General features: G+C 32.2%; 1 protein-coding gene across 1 annotated transcript; it reads left to right on the top strand.

The window, feature by feature from the left end:
• Positions 1 to 14050: 14050 nt before the first annotated feature.
• Positions 14051 to 21640, top strand: LOC123661174. The gene is made up of 3 exons (XM_045596159.1): positions 14051 to 14233; positions 19714 to 19834; positions 20580 to 21640. The coding sequence occupies exons 1-3, from the start codon at positions 14140 to 14142 to the stop codon at positions 20695 to 20697; spliced, it is 333 nt and encodes a 110-aa protein (XP_045452115.1). The 5' UTR covers positions 14051 to 14139; the 3' UTR covers positions 20698 to 21640.
• Positions 21641 to 22097: the final 457 nt, after the last annotated feature.

Raw genomic sequence — 22097 nt, 5'->3', positions numbered from 1 at the left:
TGTTAACATATACATATTGACCGTTACTTACAGTAGGAATATATTATTCGCCAACCCGCAGTAGAGTAGCGTGCTGGATTAAGCTTCAATCCTTTTCCTACATGGAGAAAGAGGTCAATGCTCGGCAGTGGGATGTAATAGGCTGCATCGTTATAATATTAAACGGATTTGGTACAATATTTTCATACATAATGGTGGCGTAATGATATGCCATAAGCGTACTAGTAACACTACGAGTCCACCATGTTCCAGTGTACTCGCGACGCCTCTAACAGACAATAATGGAAGCACATCGCCAGGAGAGCTCTCCTCGGAAATGATATCGAATCACCAAACACCCCACTATGTAACTCGTCAGCGCAACCACGACCACTCTGAAAGAGTATACGAATAGAAAACTAGTAATACTAAATTATTTGAAAAAAAAAGTTGCATAAATAAAGTCACTCATTGATCATTGGAACAAAATTAAGGTAGCAAAACCGCGCCTCGGCACTCACAAAATTTTCTTAATATACAAAAATATCGAGTTTATAACATAATAAAAAAGTAAATATATATACAAAATGTTACCATACAATTTGTGGTAGCACGTTAATTAGTAAGTAAATATAAAAAACAGCAATCAAATTGATCGACAATCTGAAACTTACATCACGGTAAAACTGGCATGACGTAATAACACTTAAATTAATGATTACATAGACTTAAATATAGATAATGATCCGTCTAGGGCTTTTTCTGAATAAAAATATAGGTATGATTTTTTAAAATAAATAAACTCTAAGCTTATTTGACTCTAACTGAGCCGAGGTTGTTCTAATAAAAACAAATTCCTTGCTAATAATGAAGTCCGCACTTTGCTTGCACAAAATTAGATCAACATCGAAAATCAAAATTTTCTCATGACCTATTATCGAACCCTGTGTAAAGCCCGTTTTTATCACAGATCCAGAAGTCCAGATCAGATCAGAGTGCCTAGTGCGAGTTTTGTTTAATCCGTCTCGCAATAACGGGCGTAAATTTTAACTTCATTTTGTATGGGAAGTTCGGGATTTCAACCTAGTTCTCGCGTTTGCCGCTAGATGACTCTGTATCGATTGTATCGTATACTATTCTTTATCGTCTAGGCTGCACTGTTTAAATTTCCATACAAAATAATCTTCACGTATAAACGCGTTTCTGCCATGTTTCTGTGAATAAAACTCGCACTAGGCACTCAGAAGTATGAAGCAATGAGTTTTAGGGCTTTACGATTAACACCGTATTTCTCAAAGTCACTAAATACAATTTCGGGGTCCTAGCAATCAAATGTCTTTAATATATCACAGAATACACTAAAACTGTTTTGTGATTCCTCCCAACCCTCATAATTATATATGATTGAGAAGTGAAACACATCCGGAAATTTACCCACTTTAAGACAATTGATAAAAATTAAATTACTGATTAATTTAACTGATAACCTTGACCAGAGATAGCTTGTTTCTTTTTTTTTAACCGACTTCCAAAAAAGGAGGAGGTTCCCAATTCGACTGTAGTTTTTTTTTATGTATGTTACATCAGAACTTTTGACCGGGTGGACCGATTTCGACAATTTTTTTTTAATCGAAAGGTGTGTGTCAATTGGTCCTATTTACATTTATTTGAGATCTAACTACTACTTTTCGAGTTATATCTAATAATGCGTTTTTACTTGACGCTTTTTTGGTCGACCTACGTTGTATTATACCACATAACTTTCTACTGGATGTACCGATTTTGATAATTCTTTTTTTGTTGGAAAGGCGATATCCCTAGTTTGGTACCATGATAAGAAAACCAGGATCTGATGATGGGATCCCAGAGAAATCGAGGGAAACTCTTGAAAATCCGCAATAACTTTATACTGGGTGTACCCATTTTGATAATTTTTAATTTAATCGAAAGCTGATGTTTATCATGTGGTCACATATAAATTTTATCGAGATCTGATAACTACTTTTTGAGTAATCTTTGATAACGCGTAGTTACTTGACTATTTTTTCGTCGATCTACGTTGTATTTACTCGTCGATGTAATTGAAGTCGGTTTTTTTTCGTTTGCGAGCAAACACAATTATTGTAATATTAAGATACTTTTTAGAGTATCTAATACATCAATCTGCAAGAATGAAAAATCAACATTACATTTAGGAAGTTGTAGCAGAATTGGGTAGGTTATTTACATTGAGAAGTTATGTCAAATGATGTTTAAATTTACGATAAGATTATTGATATTAGATTCAAGATAATTATGTCAGGTAAACACTTTAACAGGGATTACAGGCAAATGGTCTAAAACCTCTTTTAAGAAACAAAAGGAGTGATTACAATTCTATTTTAAAAAATCATGATAGACGAAAACTCTTAACGTTTTGCAGATCCTTACAAAATGATTTAATATTAGATAAAAGGAAATTACGAATGATTTTAGAGAAAATTTTATCGATAACACTTCTGACAATCTATTTGGAAAGGACTTGAGTGTTGTTAAGCATCACGTGATAAGCTTAATCGATGAAGTTAATTTAATTTGACTAGCCCGTTGGCGCAGTTTGTAGTGGCACTGCTTTCTGCTCCGCGGGTTGCGGTTTCGATTCCCGCCTGAGTCTGGGTGTAATATTATTTCCATGTATAATAAATATTAAAGAAAATATTTAGCTATATCAGCTGACTGTTACCAAATGCGAATGATATGTTAAGAAAAAAACTATTAAGTCTTATTTTTTTTAATTGTATGTAATTATATTGTATTATATGACTATTATATCTGCAACATTTTGGTACTTTTCCTATTTCAAGATTAATGATTAAAAGTATTAATTTTCCAGGATATGATTACGTTAATCAACACACGCGACATTTAAATGCTTTATAGCATTTGAAGTTCTTGATTAAAAATTTTAAAACGTGACAGAAGGTTAGGGTCCATAAATTATGTATATTTAAGACATAAAATTTATAATTTATAGATTACAGTCAAAACTCGTTTTTAATTTTGACGTGTTTTGCTAAACTAGTTTCGACGGAATGCTTTTGTTATTACTATTATTATCAACTGAATATTAGCGTTTACTGTTCTACGCGTTTGAGGTTTAGCTAAAACTAGATACTCCTCCTCTGGCTCAGCGACCCAAAGTGGATCTTGGCCTACGACACCAAAAGTCTCCAGCGGTCCCGGTCCCGATCCGGCTATCTCGCGCCAGTCCGCTGTCACCAGCTCGCGCAGGTCTCTACTAGATAGGTACATCAAATGTCAAATAAAACTAGTTCAAACTGGATATATAAACATTTTTACTGAAATTATTTAATCAATAACGTGTATATAAGCATCGTAAGTTTTTTTTGAATCTAGAAGCAGTATAACTTGAAAAAAATATAAATTAAAAAGTTTTTACTCATTTTTAACCGACTTCCAAAAAAGGAGGAGGTTCTCAATTCGACTGTATTTTTTTTTATGTATGTTACATCAGAACTTTTGACCGGGTAGACCGATTTCGACAAATTTTGTTTTAATCGAAAGGTGGTGTGTGTCAATTGGTCCCATTTAAGTTTATTTGAGATCTAACAACTGCTTTTCGAGTTATATCTAATAATGCGTTTTTACTTGACGCTTTTTTCGTCGACCTACGTACGTTGTATTATACCGCATAAATATCTACTGGATGTACCGATTTCGATATTATTTTTTTTTTTGTTGGAAAGCCAATATCCCTAGTTTAGTACCATGATAAGGAAACCAGGATCTGATGATAGGATCCCAGAGAAATCGAGGGAAACTCTTGAAAATCTGCAATAACATTTTACTGGGTATACCGATTTTAATAATTTTTAATTTAATCGAAAGCTGATTTTTATCATGTGGTCACATATAAATCGAGATCTGATAACTACTTTTTGAGTAATCTTTGATAACGCGTAGTTGCTTGACTATTTTTTCGTCGATCTACGTTGTATTACTTGTCGATGTAATTGAAGTCGGTTTTTTTTTTCGTTTGCGAGCAAACACAATTATTCTTATTTCTATTGTTCACGACAATAAAAAGTTATTTTATCCAAAGTTTTTTCCACGCGGGTTCATTTGGCTATTTCGCGTCTGAACTTCGGCCCTTTTGAAACTGTGCATTGAATGAACATAATCAAAAATGTGCATTTATACTTTGTAGAATTTTCCGAAGTTGGTCACTTAATACAATTTCGATTTTTATGAGGTAATTAAGCTCGTTAACATTAAATTTTACTAAAATTTTTAGTAATGCTGCATTATCGATTTTTTTTTCCTTAGAAGATTCTGTTCTGTAATTATCGGCCAATTAACTTTAGACACTGACGTAGTTTTGATATGGAAACACCAATTTAAACAAGATAATTATGTATCTTTTTGTATTCCATGTTTTGTGGTTTCCTAATTATTTTGTAGCTGAGTATCGTTAGTATTAGTTTTTGTAAAATAAAATAAAGTTATTCTGCTAGTACACGAAAATTGTCTTTAAAATTAAATTTTAAATTAATATTGTTTAAATTAGCACAAAACACAGCTTCACCAACACAATGTTAACGAATTGATCGTACTATAGATTCTATATTTTTAATTTAAACTGTCATAAATTTTAACCTTTGTCCGTCTTCTGTCTTATTTTATTTGTATTTAGGAATGAGTTTTAAGTATTTTATAAATTGGCGAGCAAATGATTGATGACAACAATTGTTCGAATATTTTATTGCTTTATAATACAGGTTTATGTCCGAGACGACTTACATAATAAAAACATTCAAAGATATTCGAGGTACAAATTTGAGAGAAAAGTCATAAAAAAATGAACAAAATATCTGACATAAAGAAATATTTTAATATTAATCATGTGTAATTATTATAAAAAAGTTACCCAGATAGGTATATGTAAATACCAATATATAATAAGTACGTATTACATATGCTGTGTGGTTAAGGCAGTAAAGAATATAGCCGCGCCCTCTCTTCCCGTGGGTGTCGTAAGAGGAGACTTAGGGATAACACAGTTCCACTACCACCTTGGAACTTAAAAAGCCGACCGGTGGCTGGATAACCATTCAACTGCTGGCTTTGAAATACACAGGCCGAAGACGGGCAGCAGCGTCTTCGGTGCGACAAAGCCAGCCCTGCGGTCACCAACCCGCCTGCTCAGCGTGGTGACTATGGGCGACACATGAGTTCACGCCATTTTTGGCGCGAACTTGTGGAGATGGTAGTGGAACTGTGTTATCCCTTAATCGCCTCTTACGACACCCACGGGAAAAGAAAGGGTGGCTATATACTTTACTGCCGTGACTACACAGCACTGGTCATCGTTTTTAAATAATTCAAATAATAAAAATAACCACGTTAAATTAAAATGTTATATAAAATCTACAACCCCATTCTTATTTTTAACTTGTAACGTAAGAAAGCGCCACTATTATATATTTACTTTTTTGTAATTTTCTCCGCTTTGTCAATTTTTCGTGGTCCACACGTCGTTAGCAACTGCGTATTTACAGCTCATGCTTTTCCCCCGGTGGTGTCCGAACGGTGTCCAAGAGGTATCATTGGGTTGTCATGAATATTACTAATCAGCAGTTGTGTGCAGAATTTTAGAAATATTCTAATTGTAAAAGAATTTTTAAAATTGGTTCAGTAATTTTAAAGTTAACTCACTATTTGTATTCTAATGATATTAAGGATTTAAATGTATAGGTATCTTACAAACAGAGGAAAAAATTTGAATACAATTTACGTAATATCTTTCTAGGCGCCAATGTTCTATTATTTTTATTATATTTTCCGTGTCGAAGGCGCCATCGATCGCATTCCATTCAGGAATCTTGGAATTCTTTCTCATTATAATTCGTTTATTATTTAAAACGTAGACAGTTGAAATTTACGATATGGTTTTAGTAGCTTGTCGTATTTTTAAGGAAAAATTTATATTTAGAAATAAATGATCAGGAACTATAATAATAGAAATAAAAACTAATGTTACAAAAATATTCGTTTGTTTATAATTTCAAATTTTAAGAACTAATTAATAAAAGAATGACAATTCTAACTATAAAAGTAGTCATAAATTTTACGATAAGTAAAACAGAGAGAGAGAGAGAGAGTATAAGTTAACATCCGAAACAAAGTTTATTTTATAGTATAATAAAGAATAATTAGTATTCATTTGATTTTAATCGCAATAAATCCAATGTCATTTCGCTAATTCATTTCATAGGTGGTATTTCGAAGAAATTTTTAATACATTTTTGACGACGGCGCCATTTCCAATAAACGAATTTATGAGCTGTTTACGAGTCTTGTTTAAAATTATTTATGAATATAATTATCATTTAAGATGTCTCATTCGATATTGTAAGTATTACGATGTTTGATTCCTATGAATCTTTACTAGGTATTTAAGTCCGATTGTCAATGTCGAATTTATTTTATATGTTTTATGGGACGTATAATAATGATACAAAATATGGACAATTTTTTTTAATAATAAATTATCCATAAAGAAGCAATAATAAAGGTTGATTAAATATACTTTGTATAGTGTATATGTGTGTTTATATAGTTTATATAGTTTCTATAGTGCTGTGTGGCTACGGCACTAAAGAATTTAGCCACCCCCTCTCTTCCCGTGGGTGTCGTAAGAGGCGACTAAGGGATAACAAGGTTCCACAACCACCTTGGAACTTAAGAAGCCGACCGATGGCGGGATAACCATCACACTGCTGGCTTTGAAATACACAGGCCGAAGACGGGCAGCAGCGTCTTCGGTGAGACAAAGCCAGTACTGCGGTCACCAACCCGCCTGCCCAGCGTGGTGACTATGGGCAAAACACATGAGTTCACGTTATTTTTGGCGTAAACTTGTGGAGGCCTATGTCCAGCAGTGGACTGTATAGGCTGTAATGATGAATGATGAAATATACTTTAAATACTTGGTATATCAATTTTTAAGAACTATTCTAAAACCACAATGAGCGTTCTGGTAATGTTGCAATTAGTTATCTTAGCCGTCAGATGCAGGATCAACTCCCGCTCGGAGCAAATATTTCATTTTTTTCAGATATTTTTTCTGCTTCGGGTGTGAGTGTATGTGGCTTTACCCATCGTGCCTCGAAGAGCACTTAAAGTCGTAATTCCTCGATCCTTTCATAAACAATTTAAATAAATCGTTACGCTTCAGCCTGTAATATCCCACTAATGGGCATAGGCCTCTCTCCCCATGTAGGGGAAGAGCTTAATCCACCACGCTGCTCCAATGCAGGTTGGCGGATATATTCCCTACTATGAGTAACGATCGCTATCAGGTGTACATGATAACAACTGGGACCGACGGCTTAGTGTGTTCTCGGAGGCACAGTGGGGAGACCCACAAAGACTGCACAAACACCCAGACCACGGCAAACACCTGTATGTCCAATAAAAAAATTTTTTATGTGCGGGATCGAACTCGCAAATGCCAGCGCAACAGATACAATCTATGGCTGGAACCGTTGCGCCAACGCGGCGTCAAATCGTTACCAATGGGAGGAAATTATCCGCCAACCCTTCTCCTATCTCCTTTAGGGTCTTCGCGCAGCAATGGATTATTCGGACACCAGTTTTCGATTTAAAAAAGAACCATCAAAATCGTAACACAGATAAAAAATACTGTCAAATTGAGAACCTTTTCCTTTTTTTAAGTCCGTCAAAATACACAAGTTTGATCTTATTAAAATTGACTTAAATATACATTAGACGTTTCTTCTAAACTCTTATTTACCTCAAAAATTCTGTTTTATTTTTAGCATTTTCACTAACGAAAACATTCAAATACCTCGTTGTGATTTATTTTTAATTAAGAAAAGGGCCTAAAGTCGAACTTAATAGGAAATAATCCAAAATTATTTAACCACGTTTGAGTTTTAAAAGCCAAAAAATAATACTTTTCTTTACTAATATTATAAGGAGGTAAAGTTTCTAACTTTGTTTGTTTGTAGGGGGTAATCTTCGTAAATACTGATCTGACATTGTTTAGGAGTGATATAGGCTATATTTTATTGTTATTGAATAAAAAAATCAGTAAAAAATAATAGTGTATGTAAATTAAGTCGGAAAAATGCGAGCGAGATGATAACTTTACTATATATTTGCATCAAAAAAACAATTAACGCCCAACGAAGTGGCCACGGGTCAGCTAGTTTAAGAATATAAAGAAAATCGTAACAAGCTTAACGAAAAGATAATAGAAACAACAAGTCTATAACACGTACGAGTATAATACGTATACGTACATATAAGTTTACGTACACAATGTAAATGCATAATTTTAATCGTTTATTAAACGTAAAGGAACAACAAACTTCAAGCAGTCTTATAAAGTAAATAAAATATGATATAATACTGCTTTCTTCTTTATCATGTTCTTTTTTTAAAGGTTGTCTAGAATATTTTGCTCTTTAGCGATAAGACCGCCTTTTTTATATATTTTTTTTCTTGAATATTTGTTACATGTATTGTTTCTCGTACAACAACAAAGTATATTTGTATTTATAATTATACTGTAAGTCTGTTAAAATAATAAAAAATATAAATTTCTTTGAATTACTTTTTAACCGACTCCCAAAAAAGGAGGAGGTTCTCAATTCGACTGTATTTTTTTATGTATGTTGCTTCAGAACTTTTGAATGGGTGGACCGATTTCAACAAAATTTGTTTTAATCGAAAGGTGGTGTGTGTCATTTGGTCCCATTAAAATTTATTAGATCTGATTTAAATTTTATCGATCTAACAACTACTTTTCGAGTTATATCTAATAATGCGTTTTTACTTGACTACGTACGTAACGTATTATACCGCATAACTTTTTACTGGATGTACCGATTTTGATGATTTTTAATTTAATCGAAAGCTGATGTTTATTATGAGGTCATATTTAAATTCATCATCGAGATCTGATAACTACTTTTTGAGTAATTTTTGATAACGCGTATTTACTTGACTATTTTTTCTTGTCGATGTAATTGAAGTCGGTTTCTTTCTCGTTTGCGAGCAAATACAATTATATAAGTTTTGAACCGATTTGTTTCAATTTAAAGATACTGCAATATGAGTTGAAATGGTTAACTTTTTTTAGTGGATACTGATATTGATTAGTTATTGCACAATTACTAAATAAAGCCCTCGGACTCAAAGGTCAACTAAAGCCTGCATTGGTACAAAACTCTTTGTGAGAGATTTGGAAGACTATACATTTACATAACACAAATACTAACTATACATATATATCTGGAAGACCATAATATAACATACAACTCAAACACAAACTAAAGAGGATGATAAATAAATAAATTTGAATAACCCGCGATTATAATATCGTTGATAAATTGTCAAGCGACAGATAACATATTTTTAATTCGGTTTTCCCATTTCACTTTCGAATATACCCGAAATTAATCGTGAGTCGCGTTCAGACCTAATTTATAGATTTCTATAATTTTTAACCGACTTTAAAAAGGTTGGTATTTTTATGTGTTTACATTGATTTTATATTTTACACTAATCTGGACAAAGTATAATTTTTATTTATTTGTTAATTGTTTGTTTATTTCATAATTTGTTTGCTTTGACGACGCGTTGGCGCAGCGGTCACAGCACTAGTTGCGCTGGCGGTCGCGGGTTCGATCGCCATTCACGACAGACATTTTTATCGGCCATATAGATGTTTGTCGTGGTCTGGGCGTTTGTGCTTGTGTATTGTGTGTGTTACCGGACCACGACACAGGAGTAAATTTTACTGGGGGCGGTGAGTGTGAAGCATTTATTTATAAAGGATTTGGAAACAACTTTCGTTAGCTTGACATTTGGTCTTGTTCGTAGATTACTGTACAATGGTATCGAGGTAACAGACATTTTCCAGATCAAGCTGTAATCTTGTACTGGATAATAATTATACGATGCTCTTATAAACAAGCTTTTTTTATTAAATATATTAATATTGCGATGCGTAAAAAGTATTCTACATAAATATTATTCACTTAAAAAAAAATACTGTCTTCAAATAATATAAAAAAAAAAAAATAATATATTTCTTGTAAATATATTCTGTTACAGTTTTATTATATGTAAATGTGAGTATAACGAAACAAAAAGAGAATTTGAATTTTTTTAAGGATAAAGAAAGCTCTGCGTCGGCGTGATATACTGTTACGACGAGATTCAAATAAGATGTAGAGTGGCGAATATTTTAAATTTATTCTGTATTTTTGGGTTATGTTTTGTACACGGATGCGTTTCTTTTTTTTTTTCTTTTTTATAATTTATTATTTTCGAATAACTTCTTTAAATTAACATCACCGGTCACCGGATATTACCAAATAACTTAACGTTCTTAATTTCGATGAATTATTTTATTATATTTTTTTTTGCGCCGCGTTGACGCAACGGTCACAGCAGTGGTTTGTGACTGTTGCGTTGGCGGTTGCGGGTTCGATCCCCGTACATGACAAACATTTGTATTGGCCATACAGATGTTTGCCGGATCTGGATGTTTGTGCAGTCCTTGTGGGCCACCCTACTGTGCCTCGGAGAGCACGTTAAGCAGTCGGTCTCGGTTGTTATCATGTACACCTGATAGTGATCGTTTCTCATAGTAGGGAATATGATATATCCGTCAACCCGCATTGGAGCAGCGTGGTGGATTAAGCTCCGATCTTTTTCCTACATGGGGAAAGAGGCCTATGCCCAGTAGTGGGATACTACAGGCTGGAGCGTATTATTTTTTAATGTTGCAAAAAGATGATGTTTGCACATTTGAAAAGTTTTATATTTTGTATTTTACTTAGTACTAACACGTCATGCTGTATAAGGTTTACTTAATAAATGTCTAAAGAAATCTGTAAGAGACATCTAGACTAATATGTTATATATATATATTTGAATATTGGAATTAGCGCATGCGGAAATATAATAGTAGCTAAACTAGTTGACGTCAGTAGTCAACATAACAAATAGATCATTTCAAAAACCCAGTTGAAAGTAAACTAAAAGTCTCAATTGTTACCAATACTAGGATATACATATTAGTTAAATCTATATGAATAAAAAAGTCTATATGAATAAATATGAATCATCGGAATGTACGTGAATAATTTTTTATCATCTGCACGAAATTCGAAAAATCTTCTTTTTTTTTGTTTTTTATTGTCAATTACTACGAATACGCTCACGTAAAAAATTGATGAGAAGGCGGCACAAACATCGGCAGGTTAGTTAGTTTGGTTTCCAGTTTTTTTTCCCAGTTCCCATTATTTTGCTTCACCGCCTAGGTTTAAGATGTATACAACATACTATTTAATAAAAGTCCATTATAATATTATAGTCTTTAATATATTTAGTCTATATAGTCTAAAATATATTATAGACTAATATTGTAAAGGAATTTTATTAAATAGTGCGTCCTATTACGATCTGTTTAAAGAAAGAAATAGGCACATCTTTTTCATGATTATGGTCGCTGTAAAGTATCCGAAACGTCGGGCATGTAAAAAACCTAATAAACCGCGATAAAATCCGAAAAAGTTGTTTCATTATAATAAGTGACATTTCGCGTAAACATTAGAAAACTAAAAATATTTTTAAAGTTAATATAATTTACTCAATTTTAAAAATTTATAATTTTTATAAAAAAAAATGTATTGGCCATACAGGTGTTGGCTGTGGTCTGGGTGTTTGTGCAGTCCTTGTGGGTCTCCCCACCGTGCCTCGGAGAGCACGTTAAGCCGTCGGTCCCGGTTGTTATTATGTACACCTGATAACGATCGTTACTCGTGAGAATATATCCGCCAACCCGGATTGGAGCAGCGTGGTGGATTAAGCTCTGATCCTTCTCCTACATGGGGAAAGAGGCCTATGCCCAGTAGTGGGATATTACAAGCTGAAGCGATAAAAAAATCAAACCTATTTTTAGAAGAAAAAAAAAACAAATAACATACGTAGTCAACTATTTACTAATATGTAAAAGAAATAAAAACTACATCTCATCACAATAATTAAATTAAACAAGTAAAAGAATTTATAGAATTTCGAATATCCTAACGATTTGAATACGCAAAAATTCACGTGTGTTTGACTCGTAGTTCAAAGGACGTTAGCACGCGGATCTTGTGTAAGAGGACTGGTAATAATAAAAATGACGTTTGTTTACACCGATAAGATGAATCACTCGTAATTCCCAATAACACATTCCAACGCGCGTCCTTCATAAGGTCTCTTATAAACTGGACGACGCGACTTTCTCGCGCCTGTCTTGTACATTGTAAGCAATTTCATAGATAATCAATATTAGACTTTACTAAATCTAAACTACGGTCTACGCATAATAGTAAAACTTTAGTAGGTCCAATTCTGTAAATCTATATTAATACTAGCTGACCCCGCAAACGTTGTTTTGCCATAACACAAAATTTCAAATATTTTTCTCAATTTGATCGCAGCACCAACTGTCGGGACAAACTGAAATTAAAATAGAATAATATTTAATATTTGATGCTGCGATGGTAGCGCAGTCTACTGGATCCAATGTAAAACATTCCAAAATTAACAAGTACTTATAAATGAAAAATTAGTTAAATAAACATTTTCCAGTGGACCATATTGTGAATCTAAACCATCCTCGAATCCCCTTGAACTCACACAAAAAATTTCATCAAAATCCGTCCAGCCGTCTAGGAGGAGTTCAGTGACATACACACGCACACTAGAAATATATATATAAAGATTATAAACTTAAGATTCGTATTTTTGAATGTTTATAATGGTTATCACTGAATAACCTGCTGTATTTTAACGGGATTTTTTTTAACGGAATAGCCAAAATCGTGCGAACCATGCAGTCGCGACAACGAGAGCTAGTAGATTATTGAAGTGAATACTTCTTTTGGCGCACCGCATACACATTTATTGAATTTGATTTTTTTTTTATAAAACTTGACATTATATAAGCTACTACGATAATAATTTTATACACACTTTTTCTTGCAAGATTAGAATAGATACAGTCAAAATCTATAACAAGGAAAGAAGTCGCGGGAAAGTTTTGATAAAATTAAATTATAATTAAATTTAGAATAGGTTTTGAAATCCATTAAAATTCAATCTGCCATTTATTCAATATAAACAATAGACTATTCTGCTCCTAATAATAATTCAGAAGTCAAAATAATTTTCTAATGGAAACTTTCTGTGATTGAAAAACTTATTTTTTAGATCAAGGAAGGATTATACATTTTTTTTCAATTACTGTTGCTACCACTTAAAATAAAACGTAATAAAAAAGCAAATTTATATTATAAGCTGTTATTAATATTAATCAGAAGAATTATTAATAATATAATCGGCACAGACATTGTAAAAAACAAGTTTGTAACTACACCCCACCCCCTGGTTTCTAGTTAGTGTGAGTCACGGTGTAAACTTTTAAATCCTATGTTGGTGGTGTTACTTCCTAATGTACACGCGAAAACTACTAAACCGATAATCATGAAACTTAGTACAGTGGTCTTAGAAGTAACATAAGATACTTTTTATGAAAAAAAATTCAATGCAAGCGAAGCCGCGGGTACCGCTAGTAAGATATAAAAACTTTATTTTTTAATTTCCTAATCGCATTTAGATTTTAAAATAGAATAAATATGATCGACAGCGTTTTAGTAACGATTGCTTCTAACTGTCATTCAATATATTATCCTTTTATTATTTTAAATGATATACAGCGAATATTTTATTACTATGGAAAGCTCGATTTAGTTTTACAATTCCATTCGATAATCAAAGAAATAATACAATTAAGATTTAAAATACAAATTTTTATCGTTAATTAAAGAAAAAAATTTAAAGAAAAACCACAATATAAACATATATTAAATATAATCGAATTTAATAGAAACTCATCTTTATCCCATGAGTAATGAAAAATAAATAAATATTAATATGTCAACAGATAGAACCGCATGTGTAGTCAGCCGAGTGTGAATAAAAACAAGCGTCGGATAAGCCACTGGCCAGTTTTATTCGGAACATCTTAAGACCTTGACGTGACTGAGAATACTTAAAATATAAATAAATAAAATGGTGTCGAGGATATTGTGCCTGATGATGGTTATCGGCTTGGCTTGTGGCGCCACCTTCATGGGTAGACTTCCTATGAAACCTAAGCAACATGGTGAGTTTAATTTTTTATCGTAGCTCTCTTAAAATACCTTGTTTACTTCTAAACTATTTTTATTAACATAAACAATGAAGTGCTAATAAGCAATAATTACTATTTTGTGGTTTGAATTTTCGTAAATAATATTTGACTCACGTCAGTAGATGCAAATGAAAGATTTTTCATTAAGTGTTATAAAGGATAATTTTTAATTAAGCTCACTATATGGATAGGGATCGTGGGTTACCAGTTGTCACGGGTTCGATTCTGGCAACAGTTGAATTTATAAATTTCATATTTTTCGTCAATAAATCTGCGTGAGGGAACCAACATGTTTTGAAATGAGTTTTCGAGACGCGCTTGAATTTAAATCCGGTGTAAAGTATGATTAAATGACCAGGCCTTTGACCATTGTTATCAATTTCAGTCCATCAAGCTAGAAATCATTGACCTTTTGCTTCAACATCTTATATTAATATCGCTTAATTAAATATTTTATATTGTTTGATAATAATGAATGCTACTAAAACTAAATATTATAAATAAATAATGTAATCTGATAATATTTGTTATTATTGTCTTTTTAGTAAGGACAAACTGTTTGTTCATCCCATTTCACCTACCTTAAATTCAAATATCTTGGGAATACAGATGTATTTTGGATAATAAAGTAGTCTGTTCTTGTTTTCCAGGAATTTGCATATCATCAAATTTTATCGTAATTTGTGTTGTTTTTACGTTACAAACTATCTAAACTTTTACATATATACTGACTGAAGAATTTACTTCTAACTTAATTTATTTTAATCAGGTAACAGATATCGGAGGCTCCCGTTCCGGGTTTAATGATTATTTTAGTATTACGCCGTGTTTAAGCTTTTTTAAAACCGACATCAATATTGAATAACAAAAAATGTAAAAATATTACATAAATAATGTCGCCCGTCTGTAAGCGTTATAAATCACAAACTCATCCCAAAAATTCAAATTAACCAGATGAACGGCGCCGATATAGCTTTTCCATATCAATTATTATTTAAAACGTCAATAAATACCGTCAGTACGGCGCCTGACTTATTTAAAACTAGGTTTTTACCGTGGGTTTGCTCTCGTTAACTACACAATTTCGACGTTTCCGTTTTCTCCTCTTGAAATGTAGCCTTTGTCACTCATAGTCAGTGATAACGTTGTATTCTCCTGTTAAAATAATTTTTGAAAATAATATTAATTGATTTTTTGAGTTATCCGTTACAAATAAACGAAAAATCCAAAATTTTCTGTTATAATAGCATAGAACAAAATACGCGCTTCACCCTATAATATTCCACTGCTGGGCATAGTTTTTCCCATGTAGGAGAAGGATTAGAGCCTAATCCACCACGCTGCTCCAATGCGGGTTGGTGGATCTATTCCCTACTATGAGTAATGATCGCTATCAGGTGTATATGATAACCGGGACCGACGGCTTTACGTGCTCTCCGAGGCACGGTGGGATGTAGAATATACAGTGGATATCTTTACTAGCTGCAACGATAACAAAAATATAAAAATCGCAATTTAAATATTAACAGGACAAATGACTTGAAATAAAAGTAATATGCATATCAATTTTGTGTTTACATGTCTGCGGCGCCAACTGCTTCGACGCAATATTGCGTTTAGACATCGTTATATATGCACATAATATATAATACATCAGTTGCGTCATTCTATTTAGATTTAAATATTAAATTATTTTCTACTAGCTTACTCGATAGACGATGTCCAAAAGATGTGTCGATGTTGCGGACTATCAAACAGGTAAAGTTTAAATATTTGCATTTTCTAATTTTCTAAGGAATTTCCTTAATTCTTCATTGCGAAAAATTGCACAGAGTATGAGAAAATCTATAAAAAAGTAACCGAATCGGTCAAACAATTCTCGAGTTTTACACTTACAATTAGTAAAATATTTGGCTATTCATTATTATTTTCACATAGAGTTTCTATCATGTGACCGTCATATATATATATTATATTTGTCATAGCATGTGACCACGAATATGAAGGCACTTGGGATTTCTTTTATATATTTTTTAGTTCTTATATAAATTTCAACGTAAATTAATTTTATATTTTTGGCTGTGACTCGACAGATGTTGTCGAGCTGTCAATTACTTTACTTTAAATATGGTAATTAAAGTTTTAAATGTAAAGTGCAATGAAATAATTTAAAGTGACATAAAAAGTTTATTTTGAGAATGCACTTAATTTAGGGTTGTCAGAAACATTACCTAATAATAAAATTATGAGCGTCGTAATAGGTTTACAGATGAATTTTTTTAAATTAAAATTTATTTTGGCGCACCGCACACACACTATTTTGTTACTTTACTTAAGTTAGGCTGATCCGTCACGCTCTGAGGTGAAAGGCTCGATTGCGTGAACTCGAGACCGTCGAGTGTACCCGAGTGAGAAAGATACAATTAGCTACTCTTCGCTGCTGTGTCGCTGTGTTTAATATATTCAATTAATACATAATAATTGTCATTATACTGTGTGGCTACGGTACTAAAGAATATAGCCACCCCCTCTCTTCCGTGGGTGTCGTAAGAGGCGACTAAGGGATAACACAGTTCTGCTACCACCTTGGAACTTAAAAAGCCAACCGGTGGCGGGATAACCATCCAATTACTGGCTTTGAAATACACAGGCCGAAGACGGGCAGCAGCGTCTTCGGTGCGACAAAGCCAGTACTGCGGTCACCAACCCGCCTGCCCAGCGTGGTGACTATGGGCAAAACACATGAGTTCACGTTATTTTTGACGTAAACTTGTGGAGGCCTATGTCCAGCAGTGGACTGTATAGGCTGTGATGAATTGTCATTACTAATTTAATACTTTTTATAATATTATAAATTGTTTGCGATTGCAAATAAAGTTTTTACTTCTGCCTTGCGGTCTTAAGCACATACTCTATTTTTTTATTTTATTTTTTCAATTTCTTAGTTACTTTTTGATTGTTATTATTAATTGTTAATAATTGTATATATATATATATATATATATATATATATATATATATATATATATATATATATATATATATATATATATATATATATATATATATATATATATATATATATATATATATACATATGTGAGTGTATAATCTAAGACCGATTTATTAAGACGATTGTTTAGTGAAACTAAGGAAATCGCTAGTTATTTTACGTTTTTATTTAAAGCTTTGTTAGCAGATACATGCTAAAAATTATATAAATATTCGATTACTTATCAGTCTAGTCCAAAATAACTATATATAGTAGTAACAGCCCTAAGGTTTATTTTAGCATCCCAAGGGTCAAGGTACCCGTTTGTAAACAGCTTTCAAGGCGACTTTTTATATTATTTTTAAAGAATTCCCAACACAGCGAGGTCAAAACGCAACACCGAATTGAAGACAACGCTGAATTATTGCTTTGATATTTATGTTTAAGATGTTTTTGACATGAAGTGTTTGCATGACACGAACCTTTTTAGATCCTATCCTTATATATAGATCCTATCCTTATATATAGATCCTATCCATAGATAGTATCCTTTAATCTATTTACTATTTGTAATAAGTAAATAGTAGCGGTCCTTCGCGGCTTCACGCGTAATATCCGATCCTGTGGGATTCTTGAAACAAAAAGTAGCTTAATATGTTATTCTGAATCTAAACCTGTCTGTACCAAGTTTAATTTCAAGCTTATAACTTGTTCCTCACAAATTTTCCTTTTATTTTTTTTCGTGACATATTGATTTTTAATAAAGTTTTGAAGTCAAACATCTTTACGCACAATTGACTTGGGGAGTGAGCTGGTGAATGCGTGACGAGAGCGTTACGAAAAGTGTGATTAGGCGAGGTAAACGGAAGTTGAGAGGGAAATATAAATTAGATGGAATTACAGAAGTTTTACTGCAGCTGTGTGGTCCAAAGCACACTCGTTTTTTATTTCTTTCATACAAATCTTTTTCTGACGACAACGAGCACAATAAACAGAATTATTTTATTGTTTGGGTTATTAATTAATTAATTTATTTATTTATATTGTGTGCATAGATTCTGGAGATTCATTTTTATTTATACAGATAAATGTTCTAGTTATTTAGAGAGTGATTATTTATTATTATTATTATAATGGCCAGCTATCGCAGTCCGTTATATCCTTGTTCGTTCACAAGGTCGCTGCATTGTTATCGAGTTCATCGATATCATCAATACAAAAATGCAGACGTTGACGATCACATTCTTGAATATTAAGTTGTTTACGTAACAGAGCGAGAGATCGGAATGTGGAATAAACAAAATATTTGCCGTTCTTTATAGATTTCTTTTATTATCCCATTAGTATATATGAAAGAAAGTTTGGTTAAATTTATGTTTAAAATGTGAGATTTGTTTAGTTGAAGAATTGTTTTGGTTAAATTAATATTTTCATTTTTATTTTTGGCACCTATTAAAACCTTCTTCGAAATATCGAAAGTTAATCTGTTAATTAGTCTTTATTTTTTTTTTAAATACAATATTCGAAACAATTTGAAAATGTTTTATAATTTTAAGTTGATATTCAACTTCCTATTTTGGCTAAGCGAAATAAATCGCTATCGGTTTACGTGCTACCTAGTTTTAATTAATTATTTATATAACTCCGCCATGTTTGAATTGTGGATAGTTTTTTTTAAATATTTTTAATTAGGTATTAAAGGTTCCTAGTGTTGAATATTTTTTTTTGTGCCAGTAAAAAAATAATAAATGACATTTGAATAAATATGTTTTTATAGATGTTTATTAAAAAGGTTCTACGTTAAATAAGAAAAAAAAATGTTTCCGTGTTAGGTCCATGTTAACACATACCGTTGCCACATAAAACAATTAATCAACTGTGATAAATGTAGTTCCGTAAAATAAATATTATATAATTTAACGTTAAACGTATAGTTTTCCGTTATCAATCTTTTTAATGGAAATCCGGTTTAAGGATTAAATTACAATATATTTTCCGTGGAAAATGGTCTCTGGTATCATCACATCTTATTATAAAGAAGATAATGAACGTAAACCTTTTAATTTATTGTGTATGTGTAGCTTCCTTGTTTTGTTATGTTATTTCATCTTTATAATGCAAGAAAGACATTTAAAAAGTATTGTTCTTTAGTTTTTCTTCTGAATGCTTTAATAAATAACAGGAAATTTAATGAAATTTTAGGAAACAGCTAAATAATATGGATACACTTTTCTGCGATATGTGTACATTTAAATAATACACGTATTTAAAAAATATATTATACTCAGATTCGGGGAGCAATCGAGTCCATAAATCTAGATCAGAAAACACACGGGTTACTGTACAAAAGGGTCACGTTTAGTTGCTATTTTTTTACTTCACTTTCAAATTTCTATAATTCAAATACTATAGGAATAGTACTTTTAGAACTTTTAATAAAATTATTTTCTCATTGTTTCAGCTCACAAAACAGGCTGTTATATCAGAGAAATTGATGACGTCATAGCCTACGGTGATGAGGTCAGTCCAGTTGGCTTTTGTTACAGGATAGAGTGCTCGAAACACTGGATTTACTATTCTTCGTAAGTTTTATTACATATTAAACATCAGACAAAGGTTTCTAGCTTATAATTACTGTTCTTCTTCCGTGTAGCATGTTGTTTCACAGTCTAAAGTCTTGGATAAACAAGCATAATAAAGTATTTGTAAAGCGGGTGAAACTACTGAACAGTAACTGAGGCCTACCTCACAGCAGGTAACCTCCTGCTCGACCTTACCACTTCAAGTGCGACTTTCTAACAGTGTTGTGTTCCTGTGGTGAGTAAGGTGATCAGAGTTCCTGGGTGGATTGGTGGAACACGCTTGCAATAGTTTTGGTACTGCAGGCGTCTATATATGCTACGGTAATCGTTTACCATCAGGTAAATTGTACGCTTATTTACCGACCTAGTTGAATATGTATAAAAATATATAATATTTTTTTGTACATGCTAATTGTATGCTAATCTATATTTGCGATATATGAGAAACACGGAGGTGACTAATTAAATCTTTCTCAAACAACAAGCAAATGCAAAGGAATTCTTAAATTCGGTCTCAAGGTTGTTTTTGTTAATAAAAAACTTTAAAAATATATATACGATCGAATTGAGCAACCGCCGGGAACAAATGGGGCTGTGATAACAAGCGTACCACTTCTATTTAATGGATTTTCGATGTATGTAACCAATGGATTTTTTAACAAATTCATTACGAGATTATTCTTGATGTCCATTACTCAGATATTTTTCAAACGGTTAAAGCTGTAAAAATATTTTTTTGTTTCAGATGCGAAGTTATAAGTACGGATTCGTCAAGCTGTTTCGTCACTGACGAAGACCTCAGTAGACCGTATCCAAGTTGCTGTCCGCAAGTGAAATGTGAACAGGATAATTTTCTCGTCTAGTACCGTTTTGTATTAGTTGTTAATCGAAGACCTGACTGATTTTAAATACGAACATATAGCGGTTATAGTGAAGATTTCTACAGGAATTAATTGATCTTAAAATTTAAAAATGTAAGTCTCATTAGTATTAAGTTGGAGAATAAGAATTATTTTTTATAATTACGAGTATAAAATACTTCAAAAAATGACAAAACGTATTAAAAAGTGTATGAAAAACATTAATGCAAGCAGCATTAATCACAGAAAAAGTCATGCAAAAGTTTTAGTCACAAGAGATTCAAGAATCTCGATTTTGTGACGTAATGTGACATGAATCGTGGCGTGATATGATGCAGGAACGTCACTTGCAAGTTGTCAAATATTCGTCAATGTGTGCAGATGATATTGACAGTGTCGGAATATAATTATGCTTACAGAGAAAAGTCTTGTCATACTTGTTGCGTGAAGACTTAATATCATAGCATCCCCAGTTGTTATAGCAACTATAAATTCTTGGTAAAACAATATCCAAACGATTGAACAACAGAAGAAACAGATGCAATACCAAAATCGCGGTGTTGACCTAGGAAATAGACGATATATTAATCTACGATGCTAAAGAAAGCTTGCTTATCCGTCGTAACTTATTAATTTGGACATCGTGAAACAAATTCGTAATTAAAAAAGTTCTTCAATGATAAGTAGTTGTAAAATTATTGTGTTAATTTGCGTTAGTGATTGTTAGTGTGTTATTATCTTAGTGTTTAAGACAAAAAGGAAAAAGACTAGTGTTAAGGTGTACTAAACTGTCTCATACTATGAACTAGAGGTACTCCTTAAAGACTTATCGATAGAGTTCCTTATGGGAGGTAGAGTTTAAAATGATTAATTATACTCTGACTCGAGAAGCTATCTTGCCGCCAAATTGTTATTATTTATTTTATTAAATTAGTTTCATTTTGTACATTGTGTTTTTTTTTCATTGTGTTTTTAATCAGTACCACTCAATTAATATTTTTAGTTTAAGCAATTTGACAAAACAATAAAATTAAATCACGCCCAATTTTTTCCTTACTGAATTTATGTTTACAAAAATTGATGTCTATGGTCATTGGTCACGGAACAACTTTGGAATGATTTGACAGATACCTATTAATTTCCCACCTTCTTTTTGACGGTATGTAATAGTTTTTAGAAGTTTCTTACAAAATGAAAAATTAACGAAATAGAGCAGAAAATTTATAAATTTTAGAAAACTTAAGGACTATTATGTGTAGGACGGAAAATTGTCTGTCAAGTCAGGAATGGAAGTTGTGGTTATCAATTTAGCCCTGATGAGTTTGGTAACAATGGGAGAAGTGACGCTAAAATTTTGACAGATTATATAAAAAAGTGATGGTTTTAGGAAGTATTCGTTAATT

The sequence above is a fragment of the Melitaea cinxia genome, chromosome 16 (assembly GCF_905220565.1).
Source record: "Melitaea cinxia chromosome 16, ilMelCinx1.1, whole genome shotgun sequence".
NCBI lineage: Eukaryota > Metazoa > Arthropoda > Insecta > Lepidoptera > Nymphalidae > Melitaea > Melitaea cinxia.
This window is presented reverse-complemented; position numbering and strand designations above follow the sequence as displayed.